Genomic DNA, 21810 nt, shown 5'->3' on the forward strand with positions numbered 1-21810 from the left:
TGAGACAAGAGGCTCTAGTTAAAAAAAAAAAAAATTTTATGTCGGATATATCTATTATAGAAGCTATATACTACTTGTTAAGGGAAATGGTGGACAGGTATTAGAGCAATTAGAAAGATTTATATATGGTCTTTATTGACTTGGAAAAGAAATACGATAGGCTACCAAGTAAAGTCCTATATATGGAAAGTCTTGAAGAAAAATGGAGTAAGGATAACATATATCGTGCAATTAAGGATATATACAATGGGGTTACAACTAGTGCAAGAACCAAGGTGGCAGTATAATAGAGGAATTTTTATTGGTGTAGGTCATCTCTAAGCTCTTACCTTTTTACACTAGGCTTGGAGGTGTTTACTGAGCATATTCAGTAACCTGTATCATGATGTATACTTTTTTGCTGTTGAAATGAGAAGTTAAGTTTCCGGGGACAATTTGGAAGTATATGGTTTATGCATAAGTCGTATTAAGACAAAACATATAGTGTAAGTTCAGCATGAGAACATAGAAATCAAACAAAGAAGTGAAAATTGGAAAAAAATATCACAGCATAGGTCAAGACGTATCTTAGTTGTATTGCTCAAGATAATGGAGAAATAGAGGATTATGTAAACCATAGAATTCAACCAGGTTAGTCAAAGTGGATTTGATAAGTGTTTCGGGTATCATACGAGACAAAAAGGGTACTTCAAACCTAAGGATAAATTTTATCATACTGTTATTAGACTAGTTATGTTGTATGGAATATAATATTAGGTGAGAAAAGGTGAATATCAGCATAAGCTTGGTGTGAATGAAATGAGGATGCTTAGTGGGATGAGTAACCATATGCGAATAGGCAGAATAAGGAACAAGGACCTAAGAAAAAACTCGGAATGGCGCATATTATTGAAAAATGGTAGAATCTCGTCTTAAGTGGTTTAGGTAAACGGAGAGAAAATCAACAAAACATCCAACAAGGAAGATATATTAGATGGGAGATAAACTAGTAGTTAGAGGCAGAAAGAGATCTAAGAAGTTTGCTCAAGAGAGATTTAAGCATAAATGAATTTAATAAAGATATGCATGACAAAAATAATGATATCATTTTATTCATGTAACCAATTGTATCCAGTGAGATAAATATGTGTTGTTGTCTTTAGAAATTATATTTTTGACTGCCAATAATATTGATATGACCCTTGAAAATAGTTATTCATGCAGTGGCTATGTTTTATTGACGGTAAGTATTGTGTTTTCATAGATGAGCTCCATATACATGTATTTTACGCATAAAATTTTTCTCTCCATCTTTACTTTTGAAAAAAAGATATCCTTTCTGATAATTATTCTGGCTGCTTGGTTGGCAATCAATATATACTGCTATTTCTTAATTAAAATAAAAGAAACCTATATAATCTACTTATTTTCTCCATTGGTTTGATATATTTTACCTTGTTAATTTGATTATCTTGTGACTATTTTGAACCAAAACAGGATAGAATCTTTCCAAAGTTGAAGAATATCAAATTGAGTAGCATGAAGAGGTTGAGTGAAATATGGAGTTCTGGAGTCCGCAAAGATTCCTTTGGCAAGTTGGACACTCTAATCATTGAGAAGTGTGACAAATTAGTGAATGTGTTTCCAAGTTACTTGGTGGGAATATTTCGGAGCCTAAGTAGTTTGAGGGTTACTAGTTGCAATTCAATGGAAGCTATATTTGACCTACCTTTTAAAAACAAATATGCTAAGTATGTAAGCCGTTTGCAAGAAGTTCATTTGGAAACACTCCCAAAACTGGAACATGTATTGAGATGGAGGGAAAATCAAGAAGGGATTTTTTACTTCAACCATCTGCAAAAGATGTATGTTCAAGATTGTGAAAACTTGGAAAATATGTTTCCAGTTTTTGTGGCCGAGAATCTGGAAAATCTTGAATACCTTGTGGTATTGGATTGCATTCGGCTGAGGGAAATTGTGGCTAAGGGAGAGGAAGAAGATATAAAAAGAGGCAGAGAATTTAAACTTCCCAAACTAACCACTCTCAATTTTTCAAAATTGCCAAAGTTCAAGAGTTTCTATCCAGGAGTTAATGGATTAAGTTGTCCACTGTTGAATGAGCTATCTATTGAACTTTGTGACAACCTAGAATTATTCACAGAAGAAAAAGTAGATGCATTATCTGGAAAAGAGAGAATCCTTTTCCCTGAAGAGGTAATAGCAAACCTACTTTCAATTTAGTTTTAGTTTTACTGTTTGTGAGATGAAATTTTAGTTTGTGGTTTATAGTTTTGTAATTGGGATAGAGGCTTTAACTATATAAAAATAATAGCTTTTCAATTCTTGAGAATTGTTTCTAGTTCAGGAAAGTAAAGGAAACAGAAGAAAAAACAAATTAGAGAAACAAAATGCTATGTGCATACCATAAACCAGTCACCATCTATTTGTGTATAAATATATTTATAGTTTAATTTATTTTCAATGTGTATTTTGTATCATGTATTCTATATGAATGGCTAATTTGGTAGCTGATTTTTTTTGTACAGCTAACATATTAAAGAAAATAGTCAATTAAATGTTACATATAGTTTTTCTCTTCCTACATTCAACTTTTATGTATATTTACAATTTTTATTTTCTCTGGTTTCATCATTTATTTTGTATAGGTAATCAATAATTTGAAGTCCATGCAAATTGAGTGGCAGCATGCAAAGTCGTCAACTCGTTATCGAAGAGACAACTTAGAAGAGCTTCGCTTATCAAGATTAAAGAAAACTGAAGTTATATATTCTTTCCTGCATAGCAATCCTAATCTGAAAAGCTTATGGTTGAATGATTGTTCCTTCAAAGTTTTGATGCCTCTTGAAAAGCCAGCCAATTTTGAAAGTTTAGGTGTTGTTCCAAAATTGAAAAGCTTGAAGTTAACGAACTTATCTAGGCTTGAGAAGATTGGCTTTGAACAAGATGCAATTCTTCAAAGGATAGAGTTCTTGATCTTAAAGAATTGTCATGGGTTGAGCACCATAGCGCTGTCATCTGTATCTCTCGCGTACTTGACAAATCTAGAAGTAGTTGATTGTCAAGGGCTGAAATATTTAATGTCACTACCAACTGCTAGAAGCTTGAGTCAACTCAATGTCATGAAGGTAATTGATTGTAAATCTCTCACGGAAATTGTATCGGAGCAAGGGAAAGAAGAAGAAAATGCATTATGTGAGGTCAACATTCTTTTCAAACAATTGAAAACTCTAGAACTTGTCTCTCTGAAGAGCCTAGAAAGCTTTTGCAACTCCGAGAGTTGTGTGTTTGAGTTCCCATCATTGGAGAAATTGGTGGTGAGTGCTTGTCCCAAAATGGAAAGTTTCTGTCGAGAAGTCAAGAGCACACCAATTCTGCAGAAGATATATGTTGTGCATGATAAAGAGAAAAAGAGATGGTGCTGGAATGGCCATCTACAAGCTACAATACAAGACATGTTCAAGAACAAGGTATGCGTATTGGGACCAAGATTTTTTTTTGTGACTGAAAAAAAAAAAAAAAAAAGAAACAAAACACAAGCCAAGCCAAACTAGCTAGAACTAGTAGTCTCCTGCACTAGGATTTGCTCCAAATCTATACCAGACTTGATCCAAGAAACATGAGCTAAATCACTTCTTGCTCCAGATTTAGCCAACCAATCAGCGACACCATTAGCTTCCCTTCGAATCAGATGGAACTGGACCTCCCAGTCTTTGGAGAAAAGATCTTGGAGTTTTAACACAATATCCTTCACCTCATGTGATTGGGTGGTGATGTTATTCAACACAAGATATCGAGCGAGTCCGTCTCACAAATAACACTCGTGCAACCAGCTTCCCAGGCTAATATCAGCCCTTGCCAAGAAGCCAGCAGCTCACAACGATAAACAGATCAGAAAAGAAAAGCACCTGAACGGGCCAACACCCATCTCCCTCTATCATCCCTTAGAATACAACCAAAACCAGCTCGCTGGACTCCCTGAAGAACACTAGCATCGTAATTGACCTTGAAAGTGCCGTTGGGTGGAGGCTCCTACTTAAATTTTCTTTCAATATCTGAATAGATAATCCGGTTGTAATGAAGGTTTCTAAGATTAAAGCTCATATTTCTAGCTAGGATATTTCTAGCTAGGATTGCCACTTTCTTATCGGACCAAATTTCATCCGGGTTGAAAATCTCATGACATCGATGCCTCCATATCCACCATATCCACCATATTCCCGATGCGAAGAGGCAGTCCTTACTAGATATGCCCTGTTTGAGCCAAGGAGCTAAATCGGATGATCCTCTAGTCTCGATGAACAAAGGGTCGATGATATTCCAAACAGCTTTGGCCCTGTCGCAATCTCTAAAACAGTGCAGAATTGATTCAGAATGGGCACCACGCCTCTTACAAATATCACTAGGTGTTAACTTGCGCTTGAACTGGAGCGCGTCAGTAGGGACAACATTGTGAAGCGAAAGCCAGAATAAGAACTTGATCTTCTCCGGGATGAAAGGCTTCCATATCCAATTCCAGTCTTCGCTTTCATCCCATTGGAATTTTCTTTTCGCCAACCAAAGATATCCACTTCTGGAAGAATACTCCTTTGTTGAGGCAGCAGCCCAAACCCACCCTGGGCCATAATGGTTGTTACCAGGAACAAGCAACTCAATTAGGGACGAACGAATATGATGAGGAAGAGGAGAATAGAGCTTGCTGAGATCACATCAACCATTGCAAATAACGTCATCTAGAGAAAGGTGGAGGTCGGTTATATGAACGTATGGAATTAAGTCCGCAAGCTTACCCAAAGGAGACCATTGATCAAACCACAAGGATTGATCCAAAGTACCATAGCACCACGCAAAGCCCTCTTTCAAGCTATTGAACGCTTTTATCACACTTTTCCAAACATAAGAAGCCCCAACAACCTCCACAAAACCTTTTCCAGCAGACAGATACTTTTTAGTTAGGAGTTGTACCCATAATTTCTCTTTGCAGTGAAGAAGTTGCCAAACAAGCTTTTCCAGAAGGGCAATGTTCACACACCTAGAGTCCCTCACCCCTAGGCCTCCGTGTTTTCTCGGAGCGATAACCTTAGTCCAATTCACAAGGCATAGTCCCTTCCCATCAATCTAACTCTTCCAAAAGAATTGTCTCAACATTGAATCAATTTTTCCACAAGAGGGAAAAAAGACTACTTGCATATTATACACTGGAATGGAAGTCAACACCGACTTAACCAAACATAACCTTCCTGTCTTGTTAAGCAGCCTACCTTTCCAGCTAGCTAGCCTCCCTTGGACCTTGTCAATAACCTCCTGCACCGTCTTTTTCGCCGCTCTATCGTGGCCAATGTTCACCACTAAATATCTGCCTAGGTTCTGAGTTAAGTGAATCTGAGAAACCCTTGACAAGACCTCCTTCCTCCGCTCAGTGATATTCTTAGAGCATTGAGCCTTAGACTTGGCCAGATTAACTTTCAATCCAGATGCCTTTGTAAAGAGATCAAGAACCTGCATAACCATTTCAACCTGCGATCTTGTTGTTTTGCAGAAAAGGAGAAGGTCGTCAGCAAACATAAGATGCAAAATCCTAGGTCTCCCTTTGGAGATGGCAACAAGTACCCAAGATCCATTAGAAACATAATGAGAGATAAGGCAAGCCAATCGTTCCATACACATAACGAAGAGATACGGAGATAGAGGGCCACCTTGTCTCAGCCCTCTCTGAGGATTAAAATTCTGTAACCTCTCACCATTCCATAGGATTGAAAGTGAAGAAGAGCAAACACACCTCATGATTAGGCTAGTTATGTTCTGAGAGAAGCCAAAACTAGTAAGAGTATGTTGAAGAAATCTCCAATCTATCCTATCATATGCCTTCTCTAAATCAATTTTGAAAGCCATAGTACCTTTTTTGGACTTGGTGTTGCGCATAAAATTAAGGATCTCTTGTGCAATAATGATATTCTCGCTCGTTCTTCTCCCCGGGATAAATCCCCCTTGAAGAGGACCAATGACTTCCGTAAGGAAAGGGCGGAAACGATTAACAAGGACCTTAGTTAAAATTTTGTATATGACGTTACATAGGCTTGTAGGCCTAAATTCTTTCATGACCGTCGGTCTGTCCACTTTCGGGATTAAAACAATAAGAGTCTCAAAAAAGGAAGCTTCTAAAACTTCACCTGCAAAAGCTTTACACACAATCTTCCAAATATCCTTTCCAACTAGGTCCCAATACTCCTTAAAGAAAATAGCTTGGAAGCCATCTGGTCCAAGTGCTTTGAAGGAGTTCATCTCCATAACAGTCCTCCTCACCTCCTCAATCCTCACCTCCTCAATCGAAACTGGTTCAGAGAGAAACTTGCAGGCCTTTTGACTAAGCTGCGACAGAGGAACCCCATCAAGAACACCAATAACCACTTCCTCTCGAGAACAAAAAAGTCTCTGGAAAAAATTATTGGCTTCCTCTTTAAGGGAACCCTCATCATTCGACCAAGTTCCATCTTCCAACATAAGGCTGTGAATTTTATTTCTTTTTCTTTTTGACAATGGTTTGGAGGTGAAAGAAGCTTGTATTTCTGTCTTCGAACTTGATCCATTTTTCCCTAGATTTTTGGTACCAGTAAATCTCCTCTCTTAAGAGGACAGAATTTAACTCTTGTTGAAGTCGTTTTTCTTCTTCCCTCAAACCAGGGTCATCACAAGACTCCAAAGAAATTTGGACTCTGTTAATATTCTGCTCAAGCTCTCTTTTTGTAATGAAAATGTTGCCAAAAACTTCTAAGTTAAATTTTTGAGCATGTCTTTTTACAGCAGTTAGACTTTTGGATACATCCGGAGACCCAGAGTCCCAGGCCTTGTGAACTACTTCATGGAAGAGGGGATGGGTGGTCCATGCCGCTTGGAATCTGAAAGGACGGTTTTTCTTCCTCTTATTCATACCAGCAGGATTACACATGACCAAGATAGGTGAATGATCAGAGTGATACCTTCCCAGAATTTCGCAAAAAGCCTCAGGATAAAGCAGACGCCAATCTTCATTAAGGAAGGTCCTATCCAATTTTTTTGCTACATCCAATCCTCCCTTAACTCTCTTGTGCCAAGTAAATTTCCTTCCCTTCGTACCCATATCCTAAGTCCGCAGCTATCCATGGCAGTTGCAAAAGCAAGAGATCTGTTAGCGTTGAAGGCCCTTCCTTTCACATCTGTTGAGATGAGAACTTCGTTGAAGTCTCCAAGAGCAATCCAAGGGCAGGAAATAATAGCAGAGAACTTTTCAAGATATTCCCAAAGGGTTCTATATTACACCTGAGGATGGGCATAAATAACGTTGCACACCCCTGCATTAGACCCATTTTACCACTTCGAAGGAGACACAATGCTCAGTGATATCAAGAATTCTACTTTCCTTCCGAGACTCCTATACCAGAACCTAGATACCCCCACTCTGGCCCCTAACCTCAAAGATGCCAACACTACTATACCCGAGCTTCTCCCAAAAGGATTTCATCTTATCAAAGACTATATGAGTTTCAATATCAATAAAGAAGGTAGGATGGTGATTCTTCACAATCTCCTTAAAGTGCACGCGGGCTAAGTTACTAGATGCCCCTCTCACATTCCACGCTAAGATGCTTATGTTTTCACTATCCATAGCAATAAACAATAAATTTAGGAAAATTACACTACCTGCTTTATAGCTCAGGCACCCTTTCCTCGGCGATCTCCTTTCCCTTTCCAACATTGGGCCCAAAAAACTTCTGGTTCCTTTCATCCTGCTCCTCAGCTCCCGCATCTTGTGGTAAGTTCTGAACGGAGCGTGGCCTTAGACGCTTTCTGTTATAATGAAAAAAGGGAGTATCTAATTTGCTTCCACTTGTTCCTGCTACTGTTCCCTTGTGTGAAGGAGAAAGATGTTTGGTGTTATTGTCTTTGGATTGATTATTAGACTTGTCTGAGGAGGGATGCCCATATTTCATTAGCCTTTTTGAGAGATTAGCTACCACCACAGGTCTTTTTGTGATGGGCCTATTGTTCGGGCCCTTGGGATTTAAGATTCTTGTCCACATCTCTTAGAACCTTCCCTTTTTTCTTAATCACCTTAATCCATGCCCCAATTGCCTCCTCCTGATTAGATGCATGAACATCTCCTAATTCCGCATGCACCTTACTAGGCGCTGACTTTGGATATCCCTGATTTTCCTCAGCAATTGAAGACTTGCCAAAAAAGGAAGCATCTTGCTGCTGCTCTGTCTCTGCAGAGTCAGCGTGCTAGTTATCGTTTTCCGGCAAAGGAAAATTTCCTCCACCGCTTTAACGTCATTAACCTTCTTGCAATCAACTCCAACATGACCATAACACTTGCACTTCTCACAAATCAGTTCAAGATGTTCATAATCCACTTTGTAAATAACATCATCCACTTCAATCTCATCAATCACCGGCACTCCTAAATCGATGAGGATACATGCCCGGGCAAATTTCTTTTGTCGCAATGTCCACTTTAATCGGTTTGCCTACCGCCGTCGCAATACGTTGCATGGCCTTTTCCTGGTAGTAAAAGATCTTCAGCCCATTGAAACGAACCCACACAAGAGTGGAACCAAAGGGTTCCTCTGCCGGATGGAACTCAAATGACCAGGGTTTAACTGCCAAATAAAAGCCGTCGATCATCCACGGGCCTCCAAGGAGAACCTTCTCTCGATCTTCCAAAAGATCGCATTTCACCAACATCCAAAATTTCATATCCTCCCTTAAGCCTCCAAATGAAGCATAGTCTATGAGATAAAGCAGTGTGACTGACATGCTTGCCAAGAACCTTCACTACAATGGAGTCTTTGTAGGGTTCAGCTAGAACCTTTCTTCCTTCACTAGAAAAGGTCACTTTAGGCCTTCCCCCATTGCCTCCCTCAACCACAGCAAGACGATCCCCCTCCAGATATTCATCAATAACCAAGGGTTTAGGTGTCGAAACCCCTGAAGGATACCTTGCTTCCGAAGGTCCCTTGCGTGGCTGGTCTCCCCCCACCCTTGCTTCTTTCTTCACCCGCATCCTTGTGCATCCCACGTTGATCCCCTTGTGCCGCCACTCTCTCTCCCCCTCTCGCACCTTCTCTCATTGTGTTTTTCAAATCACACAAACATCATAATTTAGTCCCTCGTTTCAGAATATTAATCTATTGGGACCAAGATATTCTCTAAATTTTCTTTTTATTATCTGCTGGTTCTCTTATTCCTTTTTTTTTTCCTAAATCACGAGCAAAATTAATCTGGTGGATGAAAATTTTCCTCACACTTGTAATCTCATCGCAAACTTTAAGATTTTGTTTGAATTAGTAGTAAATAATGAGAAGTACGAAAATGTAATCAAACTAAATGTCAAGATATGCAATTATATTTATGGAAGGAAAACTGAAACTTATATTTGAATGTATCATTGAGTTTGGACTGTGTTTGAAGAATATATGGTGGACTTATCATATTAGGAATATATCACTTTATAATTAATAGTTTTATTTGAGTCTTGTATTTGAACCAATATTAGTCAATTTCCCATTTTTTTTCACTGAAAGTGTTGGTCTCTTAGACTTAGTAATCTTTTGTTATTATTAGTTTCCATACTAATTTTTTAAAAAATTAATTTTTCTACCTATATAAGTAAAAGTTTTATAATAAAATAATAAACTAAATAAGTACATTTTATTGTGTTTACACTTTACACTGATTTTTAAATCTTATACTAATATTGACATCAATATTCTTTTTTGTGTTAATTATTTTTACTAATTTTGTATTTTATACTAAAATCTTGCCATATCTTATAATTTCTAAACATTGTCGAGTCTTTGTATCCGTAATTCTATAATCTATAGCGTATTATTTGTGTATGTTGCAGTATTAGTCTTCTGTTTCATTTATCCATAGAAGTTTGCCAACCTTTACTTTTCCCCAACTGTCAAAGCAGAAAAAGAGGAAAGGATGCTCTACTTTTTAACAATATTGTACTCGCCTTAAATATTTCCTGAAAGCAAGCATGTTGTTAAATCATTTTATGCTTTATCATTTGCTCTAGTTTGATACATTGCTGCACTTGTCCCTATAATCTAGATTCAAATAGGAAGAGAATTTTGAAGTTCTACTAATATTCAACCATTTGGGTTATATGAATTATTACAATATAATTGACTATAAATTTATTTGCAATATGTACAGAAATATTTTGAAGGCATGGACAAGATAAGTGTTCATGAACATCCATACCTACAAGAAGTCTGGCAAGGTGGTAAAAATGATCTGCAAAAAGATTGGTTTTACAATTTGGAATCTTTGACCTTGAGTGGGATTGAATTTGAATTATATGCAATTCCATCTAATGTTCTTTGTTGCCTGAAGAGACTAAAAGAACTTACTGTGCGTGATTGCGACAAAATAAAATCCATCTTTGAGATGAATGACACCGTGTTTAGGGGAACATTCCAATTAAAGAAGTTGTATTTAGACTGGCTACCGAATATGACACATGTGTGGGAAATGGATAATCAAGGAATTTCCTGCTTTCAAAATCTGCAGGAAGTGATTGTTGAGTCATGTGACAAATTGGAAACACTATTCCCTACAGCTCTGGCCAGGGATCTTAGGATGCTCGAGCAGCTTGATGTAAGTTTCTGCGATGAGTTGCTAGAAATTGTTGGAAGGGAAGATGGAGAGAAAGAGAAAAAGGAAGCAGAAGAAGGCACTACAGGAAAGAGTTTGTTTCCTCGATTAACAAAGCTGAAACTAAATATATTGCCGCAGCTCACTTGCTTTTGCTCTACAACGTTCACTCTGGGTTGCCCCGAGTTACACGTATTAGACGTGATTGGCTGTAATAAGTTGCAGCTATTTCAGGGTCAGCTAAAAGCAGAAGATAGTACTTCAATTACCATACATCCCACTTTCTCGAGCATACAGGTAACATACATGAATTATCTGCTCTCACACTCTGGCGCATTCTTTCTTTCGTTTTCTTCTAATTGTCTGATTAAGAGAAATGTTGTGTACTTATTCTTCCTCTTATAGCAAGTCAATGTATATTACAGTTTCACCACTGGGCTTGATGTAGGGATGTATATTGTCTCATTAATTAATTCAGACTTCTTCCCTTTCTTTGATGGAGTATATTTGTTTTCACCTGGAATAGGTTATTTCTGAGGTGGAGCATTTGTGTCTTAATTGGAAAGACACTTCGGTGTTATGTTCATTGTTAAGTCAAGTTGCAGATGATGTAAAACTTCAATATTTAAATGTGCTCGAGTTATACTTAGATGATGATGTGAATGAGAAGTCCACTTTGCCTTTGCAACTGCTTGAGAAGACACCCAATTTAGAAAAATTGGAAATATACAATTGTATTATCCAGGAGATATTCTCTCAATTAGATACTCCCAAAATCATCAATAGTAATGGGACTCTCGGAAACTTGAAACAGTTGCATCTGTTTGATTTATCTGAACTGAGCTCCATTAGTGGTTTAGAGCACCTGCCAAAGCTACAGTTACTATATGTTTCTGAATGTCCAAGTTTGACATCATTAGTAGTGCAATCTGGCTCCAATCTGAAAGAACTGAAAATAAGCAGGTGTCATAGATTAGCATGTTTATTCACATCCCGAACAGCAAGAATGTTAAAAAACCTCAAGGAGATGTGTATTTACAGTTGCGAATCAATGAAAGAAATCGTGGGAGAAGATGAGCAAGATGAGACACAGGAGAATCAAGAGATGATCAAATTTGAGCGACTAGAGAGGATAAGACTTGAAGATTTGGAAAGCCTGGATTGCTTTTATCCAGGCAATGCTACTCTGCAGTTACCCTCTTTGATTCAGGTGGAGATACTAGAGTGCCCCAAGGTGAAAATTTTCTCTTGTGGTCCGATAAATGCGGAATCCTTTAGAGGAATTCGATATTCTTACTACCAAGATGATGATTTGGTCTTCCACAGTGATCTTAACTCCAGCATAGGAAGGTTGTTCTTGTATCAGGTAAGGACTCTTATCTGTATCCAATTTTATTGTGACAAAAACATAATTTGACTATCGCATCTTACAATGAAGTAAAATTTTGTATCTCACTGCAAATTTTGTTACAATTTCAAAAAGACTATTTCTTAAATTAATGATGATTAATACACATATAGTTTGATTAAATATAATATTGAAAATCTTAAACCGCTGAGAAATTTAAGTCCTAGTAATATTTTTTCTTGCTGTTCATATTGAATAGTTATTGTCAAGGATGAATTAGGACATTATGATGCTTGTAGTCCAGCGAGATTAAGAGGCAAAACTGATTCATATGAACTATAAAAATACCAGTAAACATTATTTATTGAGTATGAATATGCTCTCATTGATATAATGTGTTTTCCTGACTTTCCCTTTCTTCCCTTTTCTTCCTTTTAATTCCAGGGACATTTAGCTCTTGGTGATTTTCCACAGCTGGAAGAGATATGGCTTGGTGCACAGGAGATTCCAAGTGACTTTTCTTTCAGCAAATTGAAATCTTTGAAGGTGGAAGGATGTGAATTTTTATCTGATGCAGTACTGTCATCTCATTTATTTCCTCTGCTAGAAAATTTGGAAGAGTTGTGCGTACAAAAATGTGAACATGTCAAGGCAATATTTGATTTGAAGGATACATCAACTCGTGATCCAAACATGATTGTTACACTTGGATTGAAGACACTGATTTTGAAGCAGTTGCCAACTCTGAGGCATGTTTGGAACAAGGATCCTGAAGGATATCTCAGTCTTCCATCTCTCTGCAAAGTTATTGTTGATGAATGTAAAAGTATAAAGACTTTGCTCCCGTCATCAAATACCGAAAAAGAAGAACCATGTGCAATATTGCCATCTCATTTACTTTCGTTCTTAAGTAAGTTGGAAGAGTTGCAGGTGCGAAAATGTGATTCTGTTGGGGCAATATTTGATATGATAGATACACCAAAACATGATGCAGACATGATTATTATTCCCTTGAGGACATTGATCTTGGAGCGGCTTCCAAATCTGTGCCATGTTTGGAACAGTGACCCTAAAGGAAGCCTGAGCCTTGCATTGGAGAAAGTCACTGTCAATGAATGTAAAAGCATAAAGAGTTTGTTTCCAGCATCAGTTGCAAAAGATAATATACAAAAGTTAGATGTGAGATGCTGTGCCGAGTTAGTGGAAATTGTTGCAAACAATGAAGCAACGATAAAAGAAGCAAACAAAGAGGTTACTATTTTCACGAAGTTAACCTCATTGACACTCTGTGATTTGCCAAATCTGAAGAGCATTTGTTCTGAAATGCAAATTATAGATTCATCAAAGTTGGATGGCTGTGAAAAATCTTCATCAAGTGCAATACTACCATCTTATTTACTTCCTTGCCTAAGTAAGTTGGAAGAGTTGCAGGTGCAAAAATGTGATTCTGTTGAGGCAATATTTGATGTGATAGATGCACCAACACATGATGCAAACATGATTGTTATTCCCCTGAAGACATTGATTTTGGAGCAGCTTCCAAATCTGAGCCATGTTTGGAACAAGGATCCTAAAGGAAGCCTGAGCCTTTCGTTGGAAAAAGTTACTGTCAATGAATGTAAAAGCATAAAGAGTTTGTTTCCAGCATCAGTTGCAAAAGATAATATACAAAGATTAGATGTGAGAAGCTGTGTGAAGTTAGTGGAAATTGTTGCAAACAATGAAGCAGCCAAAGAAGAAGCAAACAAAGAGGTTACTTTGCTCACGAAGTTAACCTCATTGACACTCTGTGATTTGCCAAATCTGAAGAGCATTTGTTCTGAAATGCAGATTATAGATTCATCAGATGTGGATGGCTGTGAAAAACTTTCCTCAAGTGCAATACTTCCATCTTATTTACTTCCATGTCTAAGTAAGTTGGAAGAGTTGCAGGTGCAAAAATGTGATTCTGTTGAGGCAATATTTGATGTGATAGATGCACCAACACATGACTCAAACATGATTATTACAATTCCCTTGAAGAGAATGACTTTGGAGCATCTTCCAACTATGAGGCATGTTTGGAACAAGGATCCGAAAGGTAGTATCAGCCTTGCATTGGAAGCAGTTACCATCAATGAATGTAAAAGCATCAAGAGTCTGTTTCCAGCATCAGTTGCCAAAGATAACCTACAAAAATTAGAAGTGAGAAATTGTGTGGAGTTGGTGGAAATTGTTGCTAGAGATGAAGCAGCCACCAAAGAAGCAAGTAAAGAGCTAGCTATGTTTCCCAAGTTAACTTTGTTGGTGCTATGTGATTTGCCAAATCTTGGTTGTATCTGTTCTGGAATGCAAATTCTTGATTGGCCACTATTAGAAAAATTAAATGTTTATCATTGTGAAAATCTGAAGGTATTAGCAGCAAATTCCCCAAATTCTCCACGTTCTTATCCAGAGGATCAAGATACCATTACAATAGAAAGTCATGGCATCCTTTCAACTGGATCGGTATGTCCGAAAGCTCTGTTACCAGCAATTCGCACTGAGTTCTCATGTTTATTAGTTTGATATATAACTTCCAAGTTTCTGGTTAAACACAGAGAATATGCATTTAGTCTTTATAGATATTGAAGAGGTTTATTTTACTTTTTATAAATCTGTTAAAACACACACGTGTGCATAAATTTCTATTATATTTTTATACCTAATCATGCATATCCTTAACTTCTATAAATGTCACTTTTTAATATTGCTAGCTGAAAGCAGGGACTAAAAGTTATTAGTAAAATGAGGAATCAAAAGAGAGTGGATTAATTTGTTATTCCAATAGTTATAAATACTAAATAACTAAATTCTAGAGAAGGTAAATTAAATGGACATTGTCCCTATCTTAATTTCTTACTGATTTCTTATCCTAGGTTGCCCCTCAGTTGGTGAAACTGTCCCTGAATAAGGAAGACATCATTATGATTGAGCAAGAACTACCTCATGTGGACCTCCAAAAAATAAAAACCCTCACTTTGCAGAGTTTTAAGGATGATTCAGATACATTTCCAAATGATTTCTTTACAAAGGTGCCACTACCCAATATAAAAAAGCTACGCCTGATAGAGTGTGCTTTTGAAGCGTTATTCCACTCACAAAGGCCCGAGACAGAACAACATACCAAAATCCTTTCACAGCTTAAAAAGTTGGAGCTTAAAAATCTATACAAGCTTAAATCCATAGGGTTGGAGCACAGTTGGGTGGTCCCACTTCTTGAAAATGTCAAGGTCTTGAAAGTCTTGGAATGCTGTTGTTTGACAAATTTGGTACCATCTACTGTACAATCTTTCTCCTGCTTGACTGAACTGCATGTGGAGGGTTGTGCAAGATTGCAATACTTGTTCACATCCTCAACTGCCAAACGTTTGGTTGCATTGGACGAGATATCTGTTTCCAACTGTGAATTGCTGGAAACTGTAGTGGCACATGAAGAGAGTGATAAACCAGATGATCAAGTGATATTCCCGGAACTCTGGAACCTGTCTCTCAGCAAGTTACCAAGACTTAGAAGCTTCTACACAGGGAACTCAACTTTGAAGTTCCGGTGGTTGATGAATGTTACGATCACCGAGTGCAAGTGCATGGAAACTTTCTCTCACGGTAATCTGGTAGCACACAAGCTACGAACTGTGGATATAGATGAAGAGCATTGGTCCAAAGTTGATCTGAATACTGTGATCCAGCAACAGTTTGAGAAAGGAAAGGAAGCAACCTTAAGTTAGCACAATCAAAATCTCACCCGCATGACTTATACGTAAGTGTATACATATTATTCAATACTACCCAATTCAAACTTAAATAACTGTTTATTTGGATATGTTGGTTTTTTAATACACCACTTTGTCTAACTGGACAGTAAGTTTAAAATGGAGGGAGTATTGTCTAATGAGCTAAGTTAATTCTCAAGGGTAAGAACTACATATGCTGGTAACTGATATTGACTAATTACACCATGTCTATCTGCTCAAAGTATATGTTTTTCCCCGTGCTGCAGTGCACTAGTTGGAAGCTAAACATTCAAGAAAATTGTACTGGTTCAGTTGTTGATTATAATTTTCATTAGTGATGGCTCTGTTCATCATCTAATGATTGTTGTCCTTTGTGAATATTAATTAGCCAAAATTGGTTGATGTTTATTCCACCTGAATTATTTTGATACTTTGAAGAGAGTAATACATACGTGACTTGATATATAAGCTAGATACACACTGAATTCACAATTGATTCTCATTCGATCTTCTTCTAGAACATGTCTGACATCTTTATAACAAAGTATCTCTAGGTGAGTTTTTTGCAGAGATAGCAAATATTGAAGGGTGTGTTTGATTTATGTTTTTTTTTTGGTTATTTTCTATTTTCAGAATTTCGTGAAGAAAAAGGTAAAAACAGTAAAAATAATAAAATTCTGTTTTTCGTTTTCACTTCCTGTTTTTTTTTTCTTCACAAAATTCTGAAAATAAGAAACATTGAAAATGAATACACAAAATAAACTCATTAGACCTTGCGTTGTAAATGTGACTGTGGTCGTAATTCAACTCATGAAGAATCTTATTTAATTTCTTTTCTTTCAATTCTAAAACTATTTTTACTTTTTGCAAATATCTTACATACCTGTTTATGAAATTTTATGTTGAAGGTTGTAAGGGACTCCAAATGCAGCAAGAGCAAAAGTGGATCACATCATGACAACAACTGTTCAAATAATAAAGTGGTTGTTTCTTTATTGTTGAAATGTGGTGTGCATGAAATAAGTTCCCTGTAATCTTACAGGGAAGAAGTGTGAATGGCTTTTAAGTGACATGAAAGTATTATTATTCTGTATTTTCGTACATGATGTGAGGTGTGTGTATTATTTTGAAGTTATTGAAACTGTACTTGTAGAAAATAAAAGTGACCTCCAATTTTAGAGGAGTATGGTTTGTGAAGATTGTTCTAAGAACAGAGTTGACAATGGCATATATGTTTAAAACTTCGATAAAGATGACTTGTTTGTTTAGAGAAGAGATAAGACATATGTAGTTGTTTCTTTGCTTAGGCTCCCCTATCATGCTTCCGAGGTTTGCATTATGGTTTTGAAAATTACAAAAACTAGAATGAGGACTCAAATAAATGATAACAGCTGTTAATAAATATTATAAAACAATTTTAAATACATAATTACAAATATGAATAGAAAAATATTTTGTGAAATAATAAAAGTTTAATCACATGAAAATATTCGTTATAAATTTATACAAATTTTAAGATTTGCAGTTATTTATAGGTCAAATTATCTTTACTAAAAATTTTATATATACACATAAAAAATTAGTCATTATATATTTGCGTATAAGTATTTGTGTTGTTTCATTTTTAATGTGTATTTTATATTTTAATATGTATTTTATGCAAGTAATTGTTTTTTGTGTATGCACATAGCATGTTGTATCTTTATTCATTTCTACTTCAAAAATTAAAATTTTATATGTCTATATTATCAATTATTTTGATAACTATAAATAAATTTTATTTTCATTGGATAGAATTAAAATATAAATATTAAAATAAAATAATAATTATTTGGGAAAAGGACAAATTAGTCCCTGAACTTTTAAATCGTGAACAAATCGATCCCTTAAGATCTAAAAATACTAAAACGTCCCTTACTATTCAAAACGTGTGACGGATCGATCCTTCCGTGCAAAATGATGTGCCAGACGTAACGGAGAGGGGTGATCTGTCGCTTAGTTGCGTGTGTTGGGCTTAGGTGGCAAGACGGGACCGTTGAGGAAGCTTGGTGTGCCCGTTGGGAAAAAGTCTTGGACAAATAGGTCCTTATGATTGAAAACTACGTGGCTTTTCTGTTTGCCCTATTTGTTCAAATGGAACTCGTTCCCCATTACCGTTGTTCATTTCTGTGAGTGGTTGAGTGTGGGGATATTGTGCAAGCTTAAATGGCCAGTGACTGAGCCTCCTCTAGCTCACGACGAGTTCGACTGCCGCCAACCGTGAAATGCGTGGAAGCTTCAGAGGAGAAGGACGAGATTGCTCCGATGTGTAAATGCCGTGTGTACGCCATATTGTACAAATCGAGGACGACGACGAACCTCAATAGATTGTTCTTTGGGTGTCCATTCTTTAAGGTATGTTGGTGATTTTATTTGGTTAGTTTGATTATAGGGGAGTTGATTAAGTTCTGTTTGTTTTGGAACGATGAACATGCAGCTGAAAAATCCCAATCACTGCAAGTTCTTCTTATGGCTGGATGACCATCTTTCAACAACAAGAGTCCTTGAAAAGTTTAGTACGGAGGACGAGGTTGATGATCTGAAAGTTTATCTTGGGAAGAAGGTAGTGGAACAGAAGCTGATTGATTTGGAGAAGAAGGTGTTGTATCTAGAGAGGAAGAAGAATGTTAATCTGTATTTGGTTATTGTAGCAGTGGTTTGTGTAATTTTACTTCTGTCATTGTCAATCTTAGCTGAAAAGTAGGTAAAAAAAAATCTTGTAATGTAGTATGGGATGAATTTCCATTTTGTTGTATGCTATTCAAACAAACAATGTTGTAAGGTAAATTATGATATGTTCAGCAAAGTCATTGCCCTAAGCAAGTGAGTGGCATAATTATTTAGAGACATCATTATATATGTAAAGCATAATTTAATCTCATGAAAGAGTTGTTAATATTGACAAAAGAAGTCAAGTACATGTCTATTGCCAAAGTAAGGCATAACTTAAGCCTGCCAGCTATAGCTAATCACATTGTTTCCAAAAAGAAATGCTTAGTAAAATAACAGTGTTTCTCAAAAAAGGGTTGAAGTCATGACTAAAGTCTAAACATGTAGCATTAACTACTTGGCTTGTTTAGTCCTGGAGTGGAGATAAACTTAAACAGCCGTTGAGTTGCTTTGCCAGCTGCTGCCAAAGTCTGTAGAGATGCTCCTGATGCAGTTAGTTGTTGTAGAGAGGGGAGATACTGCTCACTCTAGGCAGGTGGCACAGGCTGCAAGGGTTTATTTGTCACAGGCTTCCTATAACATCTCGGATTTTTTGAAAATTAAGTAATTAGTTATTTATAAGTTATCATATTATATTGAGATTTTGTTTTTAAGAAATTTATTTTTAACAAAAATAATTAAATAAAATTTTATGATTATTGAAGTTTAATTTAAATATAACTTATTCTATTAGTTTGAACTATTTATTAAAAACTATTCTGATAGACAAAAATTAAGTTAATCTTTTATAGTTATTATTATTATTATTATTATTATTATTATTATTATTATTATTATTATTATTATTATTAGTTACTTCTTTCTTTTGGCCGAAGCCATTAAGAAAACATGAATAAAGAAAAGCCAAATGTGGCTCATTTACAAGTATATATATATATATATATATATATATATATATATATATATATATAAGGGACTAAGAAAGAAATGAACGTAGCTTGCATGCTATTATACTTATATATACTCATGACACCTAATAATACTTTCACACTACAAACTATCATTCATTAGCATCATTTTCTTTTATCACTTTTATTCATTATAGCCGAACTCTTTAGAAAGAAAAAGAGAAATAAAGGTCATGGCTTATATGTATACATATATCTATGCAACCATGACACATTTTACATTCATTTAATAACCAATGACACCTAATAAACCTTACTACCACAAATTCTTTTTAATCACCATCATCACTAATCATACTTTCTTTTCCTTCATGCATCACCGAACTAACCTTGAAAGAAAAAGAGAGAGTAAGTCGTGAGTGAGAGGAATCAGAAACCATGGAACCTTACCTCTTTTGAGTTCAATTTCTTATGATTCGTAACTCCGATAAAAACTGTAATCCGATAAAAGTGTTCATATCCTCCTCCTCTACGTATTAACATCACTTTTGATCGGTGGAAGTTGACGGTGACGTAACTCCTCTTTTCTTTGAGTTCGGTCAACTAGAATTTCAGGAGACACAGATGATTTTTGACGCTTTCCTCTTCAGCAGCTCGGTCAAAAGTTTCTCCAGAGCTTTCGTTGATTTTGATTTCATACGGAGGTAGGGGGTTTCATTTTTAAAATTACAAGTTTTTAATTTAAGAATGTCAGAAAATTTATTGAGTAATTGCAAATAATTTACACGTATTTTGTGTATCTAATTGATGAGAATTGGTTGTAATTGTGAGTGTTGGTCAATTTGGTGTTACTTGTTAAATTGCAATGTGATTTGAGTTTACGAATAGGGTTGAATTGAGACTGTGTTTGACGCTGGAATTTATAGTTATGGAAGTGGATGGTAACTGATTTTGGTATTAGTATGATGGTGAATAGGTACTGATGAAGGGCTGGTAAAAATACGCAAGAAAGTGATTTTGGTTTGTATTAAATGTTAAACGAGTATGGTCGGAGGGATTTGTAAAGTTTAAATGAAGAAATGAATTTCCTTTAATTTCAAAAGCAAAATATTTGAAACGGGCTAATTTTATTAAAATAGAAAGAGGCTTAGTTTTAAAGAAAATGATTTGATTCTATCTGTTATTTTGAACGGTGTGAATATTGAAAACGATTTATGACTTGGAAACATTTTTGAAAAGGGTTTGAAACATAATTGATGGAATCTCTGCCACAGAAGAGCAGAGAATAAAGATTAGAGAATATATTAACTAAAAGGAATCTCTATCACAGGAGAGTAGAGAACAAGGATTTAAAGAATATCTTAACTTAAGGAGATTGTCTGCCACAGAAGAGCAGATGTGACATTGTTTGAGTCTTAGTACCAAATGTAAAGTGGGGACGCCCACACACTGAGAACTGTTTTCCAGATGCACGCTTATTGATTTGGAAAGTCACACTGTATGCAGCCTAGCCGTACGACTCAAAGTCACACTGTATGCAGCCCAGCCGTACGACTTATAAGCACACTGTATACATCTGAAAAACCATATCTGGGACTCGTGCCCGGGTAATGTCGGGAGCGGGTAGGAAACCGACATATGAGCTCATGGCCTGCATTAGGAATAGACATGCATCATGTTGTTTGCACATTTGTATTTAGTTGTGTTTGCTTGTATTACTTCTCTGTGATTGTGCTGTTTGACTTGTTTGTATGTTGGTCTGAATCCCTTACTTGTGCTGTTAGTTCACGGATATATTGAGGTGAGATGTTGTGGTTGAAAAATGATTATGTGGCTGAGAGATGGTTAGTATGACTAATTTCGTGATTAAAATCTGTTTTGAGTTTAGATATTTAGAAAAAAGTAATTATTTGTCTAAAGTAGAAATAAAAGTATTTTCAAAGGTTTAACACAATAGTTTTACTAAGTAAGTTAATTATTTGCATTAAATTCATTACTTTTACGGTATTCCCATTCCCTACTGAGAACGCGTGGTTTGTTCTCACCCCAAAATCTTCCACCCTTTCAGTGGCACAGGTTCGAAGACTCAGTGTGAAGCTGCGGACGATTAGTAGGTTTACCTATGATTCCTGTCGCTTTTATAGAGTTCCCTCACCTTTATTGATTAGGAGTTTATTTTACTCAGAGGGATAAGTAATGTTTTCGAGTTTTATATTGAATTTGTTTGTATGAAATTTATTTTTGGTAATAACTATGTGATTACTATTACTTGAAGATTTTTTATATGTGGTTTTAATTAATAAAAACACAATTTTCTGGTATTTCTTATAAACTGAAACGCGATATCACCATAAAGGCTCAATATTAAATGGATAATAAAGGAAATCAGGTCTGTAACGTCTTACTTTTGGTACGATCATGACGTGCTTAAAGTTAGGGTGTTACACTTCCTCCT

At 36.1% G+C, this 21810-nt stretch overlaps 1 protein-coding gene across 7 annotated transcripts in view; it reads left to right on the plus strand.

Annotated features, from left to right (window-relative positions):
• LOC112736611 (uncharacterized) overlaps window positions 1-16989 on the plus strand; it is a 41915-nt gene extending 24926 nt beyond the window's left edge. For all 7 annotated transcript variants that reach the window (XM_025786137.2, XM_072214527.1, XM_072214539.1 and 4 more), the window contains 7 exons: window positions 1477-2193; window positions 2646-3467; window positions 10198-10935; window positions 11165-12004; window positions 12431-14473; window positions 14884-15764; window positions 16647-16989. In XM_025786137.2, the coding sequence (XP_025641922.1) occupies window positions 1477-2193; window positions 2646-3467; window positions 10198-10935; window positions 11165-12004; window positions 12431-14473; window positions 14884-15732 (6009 nt within the window). In that variant the 3' untranslated portion in view covers window positions 15733-15764; window positions 16647-16989. The remainder of the gene's footprint in view (window positions 1-1476; window positions 2194-2645; window positions 3468-10197; window positions 10936-11164; window positions 12005-12430; window positions 14474-14883; window positions 15765-16646) is intronic.
• Window positions 16990-21810: the final 4821 nt, after the last annotated feature.

The sequence above is a fragment of the Arachis hypogaea genome, chromosome 2 (assembly GCF_003086295.3).
Source record: "Arachis hypogaea cultivar Tifrunner chromosome 2, arahy.Tifrunner.gnm2.J5K5, whole genome shotgun sequence".
In the NCBI taxonomy this organism is placed as follows: domain Eukaryota; kingdom Viridiplantae; phylum Streptophyta; class Magnoliopsida; order Fabales; family Fabaceae; genus Arachis; species Arachis hypogaea.